Source organism: Myotis davidii, unplaced genomic scaffold, assembly GCF_000327345.1.
Source record: "Myotis davidii unplaced genomic scaffold, ASM32734v1 scaffold30, whole genome shotgun sequence".
Taxonomy (NCBI): Eukaryota; Metazoa; Chordata; class Mammalia; order Chiroptera; family Vespertilionidae; genus Myotis; species Myotis davidii.
In genome coordinates, this window is record NW_006282874.1 from 99,128 (window position 1) to 104,410 (window position 5,283).

General features: G+C 57.0%; 1 protein-coding gene and 1 long non-coding RNA gene across 10 annotated transcripts in view; one reads left to right on the plus strand and one right to left on the minus strand.

Annotated features, from left to right (window-relative positions):
- The window catches only part of LOC107182517, a 10,661-nt gene extending 7,147 nt beyond the window's left edge, over positions 1 to 3,514 (minus strand). Inside the window, exon 1 of the long non-coding RNA XR_001513232.1 lies at positions 769 to 3,514. This is a non-coding gene — a long non-coding RNA (uncharacterized LOC107182517). The remainder of the gene's footprint in view (positions 1 to 768) is intronic.
- The window catches only part of PTK2 (protein tyrosine kinase 2), a 100,459-nt gene that overhangs the window by 73,068 nt on the left and 22,108 nt on the right, over positions 1 to 5,283 (plus strand). For all 9 annotated transcript variants that reach the window (XM_015561492.1, XM_015561465.1, XM_015561468.1 and 6 more), the window contains one exon: positions 4,791 to 4,902. In XM_015561492.1, coding sequence (XP_015416978.1) covers positions 4,791 to 4,902 — 112 coding nt within the window. The remainder of the gene's footprint in view (positions 1 to 4,790; positions 4,903 to 5,283) is intronic.

The following is a 5,283-nucleotide window of genomic DNA, read 5'->3' on the forward strand; positions in this document are numbered from 1 at the left end:
CTGGTTGGCTGGTGTTAGCTGGTAGTTCACTGAGCTGGTCTCAGATGGCAGACTCTCTCCATGGCGTGGGCAGCGTCACATTTTATTCTGTTCTCTTGGCCTTCGCTGGGCTTCTGGGAACCTGCCTTATCTGTGGGAGACTCTGAGGTCGGCTAGAGATTTGGGGCAGAATTGAGACTCAGAATTTGAGGAACCCTCTGCCTGGCTCTCCTCTCACTGGGATTTCCCCCCTCACTTTCCACCTCCTGTGGTGACTCAAGCCCTGGTTCTTCAAAGCAGCAAGATTGGGCCTGCTTCTGGCTAAAGGCCTTTGAAATGTGGGCCCCGCCCTGTGCCATTGCCTACCTCTGTGTCAGCTTCCAGACTGGCCGCCTGGGTGGCTCTCCTGCTCCCCCCGCCACTTCTTAAGTCCATCGTCCCTGCCCGCAGGAGGGGGTGGTCACATAGGAGCTACTTGAACTTGGCAGATATAAAGAAGTCACCATCTCAAAGGAAGATTTTAGTAGAAATGACTTCTTTAATAATTTTGAGATGGGTAACACAATTACACAAAAGTACATTATTTCCTACAGTCTTCGATACCTAATACACAGACAGTGGTTTTAGTGATTCCGTGAAACAAGATGCCCAGTCTGCCCGGCCTGTTTGTGAGGAAAGAGGCGCAGAGGCCAGGGCCGCCACCCTGGCCGGGGCATTTACCCCAGGCCAGCCCATTACAAACATGCCGTCCCAGCTCAGGCTGCCCCCAGCCTTGCTCTCTGCACAGACCGGCTGCTGCTGCTGTGTCAGAAGGTCAGCTCCATTCCTCTGTGGTGAGGCTGTGCTGGTCGTTAGAAGAGATCATGTTTCAGACTGATATTCCCATGAACTTGCCAAAGCAAGCCATTCCCTCTTGGCTTTTTCTTCCCATTTCTTGCTGCTGTTTCTCTGGACATTTTCAGATTAGCCTGAGTAGCTGTGGATCCAGCCTGATTCCTGTGTCCACAGCAAATGTGATGTCACCATAAAATGATGTTGAAGTGACCAGTCCAGTCTTCTACAAAAAAAGTTATTCAAGCAAATAACTTTTTAAAAGAAGAAATGTTGTAGGGTTCTTTTGTTTAAAGAAGAGTAGTATTCTCGGGAAAAAGGCTACAGAAGTGAAATAGATAAAAGCCCGTTGTCCCCTAGTAGCCTGTAAGGCAGGCAAGAGAGAGAACAAGTAACTCACGCTCACTTAGGAGCGTGACTGTTTTCCTCCCACGCCTTGTCTCTCCGTCCGTCCGAGCGATGGAGGGGGCAGACCGAGTTCTCCTTTATCAATGAGGAGACAGGTAGAAACGGCCAGGCTGGGTGTGGTCACCGCCGCAGCGAGAGGCAGCGGCTCACTGGACCCTGTGTCCTGGCCAGCCTGACCGCTGCCAGCCGCTGTGAACCATCAGAGCTGGGGATCTGTGTCCGTGTCAGTCCTGGAAACGAGGAACCTATTAGACCACTTTCTCGCTCTCCATGAAAATGCCTTCGAAGTGAAGTCATGTTTTGTTGCTCCAGAACGGAAATTTAATAAGCCCTCCCCGTGCCAGCTCGCCGAGGCCCCGAGACCAGGCCTCCCCGGGAGGGAGCGTGCAGACGGAGACTGCTCAGCGCCCCCTCAGCCAGGGCGGCCCTGTCCCTGCCCCGGGGTCTTCGATGACCTCTGTCCGAGCCGGGGGAGTGAGAATAAAACTGACGCGGAATAAGCCCTCCCTCTCCTCCTCTCCTCTCCTCTCCTCGCGGGGGGACCTGTGGATAAGCAGACACAGTTGCCGGGAGTTCTGATGGTTGAGTGAGTCTTGGCTTTTATTGTTTCGTCTGCTTGCAAGTTTGAGACTGAGAGCCACATCCCAGGAAAGGAGGGAGGGCTCCATGCCAGTTCCCAGTCGGCAGCTCCAAGTTCCTAGTGGAATGTCTTGCTACTAAAAATACTGTCATTTGGGAAAGTATGTTTAAATCTGACCTCTTGACATTCTAGCTTTTTCGGGTTCTTCGGCAGCAGCTGTGCAGAGTTCAGAATTGTCTCCCCATGCCCCTGAGTCCACTGGTGGAATCGTCTTCCACTGTGAAAACAGGCATCCTATGAGCTACTTACATTCCCGACCACTGCCAGCAACAAAGTACGGTTTCTCAGGAGCGCCTTGTGTTGTTTTGGTGTGAGAAGGGAGAGCTGAGGTTGGGGGAACTGGCTCCCAGCTGTCACTGCGTTCTTGGGGGCGAGGCTGGCCTGTTCAGTGGAGGGGACATCGAAGTGACCGGCACGCAGCTGCCACACGGTCCTTGAGAGTGACGACTGCGAGGAGCCCACCACTAGCCCCACAGGGCCGCGCAGGGCTGTCAGCGGGATCAGACCGGATGTTCAGGAGCCGGAGAGCCGGGGAAACGAGGTGGTGGAGACTCCAGTGGACGGAGCTGGGGAAGGTCTGTGGTCGGGACCTCTCGTAAGCTCCGTGGTTTTTGTGGGCACAGTGACTCCATTTCACCAAACAACCCGCGTGCCATAAATTTTCCCCATGGGGCCTATTTAAAATAGAGGCCCCCTTCCTTAAAGACATGTCACGTGTGGTCTGACCATAGTTTGCTTGGGTTTTCCTTATTTGAAAAAAGGATTTTTTTTCTTGATTTTTGTGGACTTTTCAGTTGTCTTAAACTGTAGTTTTTGGAAATCCTGATTCCAGGGGTCCGTTATTTACTTGGAGGGTCAGGTGATTGAGAGAAGGTGGCTCCTTTGGGTCCGTGTCTCAGGCTGGATCCCTGCTCTGACCCTCTGGCCACCGGGTACACAGGGAGCTGGTGCCGGGATCTGTGGTGATCCAGGCGTGTGAGGGCAGGATCGGCCTAGTGGGAGCGAAAGTCAGGCAGACAGCCCCATCTACAGAGCATCTCCCCAAGGGTGACGTCGCCGGGGCCCAGCTGCCTGACGGCGCGCGCCTCCCAGCCTCGAGGGTGACGCTGCATTCTGAAGTATTGAAGCTGCGTGTCTCCTCGGTCATGATGACCGAGCTGGAGCAAGAAGAAACCAGACCCTGTTTGAGGAGGGTGGATCTTTCCCCTGAAACAGGAAGCAGTCCCCTTTTTAAAACCCTCCGTTGCGGGGATAGTTTGCTGCCCCGGGCGCGCTGGGAGCTGGGCTGGGTGAGCAGCAGCTGCTTGTCAGGCAGGACTGTCTGTCTGAAGCAGCGAGCACATTCCCCCATGAGAACAGAGCGTTGCAGTGACCTCACTCCATGAGTAATTCTGGGCGCGGACTCCCTGCATCCACCAGGCGGCTGCATTCCTACAGCTCAGCCTTGCAGGCCTGGAGGAGAGCCGATTGCCACAGTGGGGACAAGAGTCCCAGACCTGCCGCCCGCTGAGCCCGGGGGCCCGAGTGCATGGGCAGGGGCAGAGGCTGGCTTGGCGGCCTTCTGGGTAGCTTCTGGATGGCAGAGAGCAGGGCAGGATGCCGCCCAGCCGGCACAAAGGAGTGTGGGATGCAGCGAGGCCCTGAGTAGTCGAGCGGTGGTAAGTAGGTGCTGCTGTTGTGGGCGGGGGCCCGGCACCCGGTGTCTGACCTGTGGGGTCAGCAACCTCGGACCTTGGGTTCTGGCTGGGAAGGAATTCAGACAAGACCCAAAGCACAGAGAGCATTTCCTGGGTGAACCGCAGGGAGAAGTCGTGCCCAGAAGAAATGGTCAGCAGACAAGCTGTGGGGGGGCCTTGGAGCGGGGGCCGAGGAAGCTCGGGGACCTGCCTGGGGGGAGGGAAGAGGGGGCAGGCTATGCGCCCAGGAGGGAGAGGCCCTGGGCCCTCCATCCTCAGGGCTCTCAGGGCGGAGATTGTGGGCAGCTCCCGGGGAAGGTCCAGTAGAAGAGGCAGCGGCGTCCAGGTGTGTCCTCTCCGGCTGTGCTCTCCACTGAGTGACTGGCCGGCACCAGGGCGGGGTCACTGTCCCGTGCAGCTGGCCCTGACGTCAGTGTGGCTGGGTTTGCTGCTTGTCTGGGCCTGGGGCTGAAACAACTGCTCCAAACACACGGAGATGTTACCTTGCGGGAGGGAAAGTCAGGGGTCCAACCCTCATGACCAGCGATTTGCTAGGGGAGGAAGGTCGCCCTGGGGCTGAGGTCCCACCCAGCAATTGACTGTCCCTTGCTAGGCCACCTGGGCTTTCCATCCTGGTGACCTATACTCGCCCATCCTCCTTGTTCTGCTCATGTCCGTCTAACTGCCTACATCACTACTATCCACAACCCTCAGCTTAAAGCAGCTGGTATTCCAGAAGTGCTGCAAATACTGTCACTGTTTCCGTATTTTCCTGAGGGGTGCATACTGGATAGCCGAAAGCGAGTAGGAAACAGCAGTATACGGAGGTGATGGCCAGATTGCTGACTGCCCCATAACATGCTGGCTCCCGCGTGACCGGATTCCCACGAGGAGTCTGTCCTGGGGCGTGTCTGTGTGGGTGAGGTGCCGGGTGCTTGGGGTAATTCTGCTCTGCTCCACACACATGTAGGCACACACATCCATCCCGCCTGGGCGCGCCTTTGATTTCCCACACTCTCCGTGTCTCCCCAGCTGTCCTCTGACCTGTGGCTGGGCTGCAGCTGGGCTTGCAGTTTGGGCTCAGCTATTTTTGAGTCATTTTGTGAAGAGTCAGAAACCTGATCCTCTCTCCCACTCTTGATTGCCGTCTACTGAGCGCCCGCGTGCTGCTGCGTGCTGCGTGCCGCGAGACAGGCGGGTGGGGCTGGTGCGTGCTGGCCTCCCGCGGCTCCCTAACCGCTGTGTTGTCTCTGCAGCACAATCTTGGAGGAGGAGAAGGCTCAGCACGAGGAGCGCGTGAGGATGGAGTCCAGGCGACAGGTCACCGTGTCCTGGGACTCCGGAGGGTCCGACGAAGCTCCGCCCAAGGTAGCAGCGGCCCCCACCCAACTCCCACTCCTCCCCGACCTCTGCGCCCTTAGGGGGTTGGGGGCAGCTGTCAGAGAGGAAGCCGTACCTACGGGAGGTTCTGGGAGGTTCTGAGAGTGACCCGTTCACTCCAGCAGTGGTTTCCTGTCTGCTCCTCCGTGCGCTCAGGTTGGACTCATTTGCTGTGATTTAAATGCTCTTTCTGACCTCCCGCCCTCCCCCTTCCTCTCCTGTCTTCCCCCCCTCTCCCCTCCCCCAGCCACAGACTGAGCAGCCTCCCTGGGGAGGCTTTTTGTTGGCGGCAGGGACTTGCTCCCGTCAGGTCAGGTCGTCAGGTCACCTTAAAGCAGGAGAGGGACTAACCCAGGCCCTGAGTGCTTT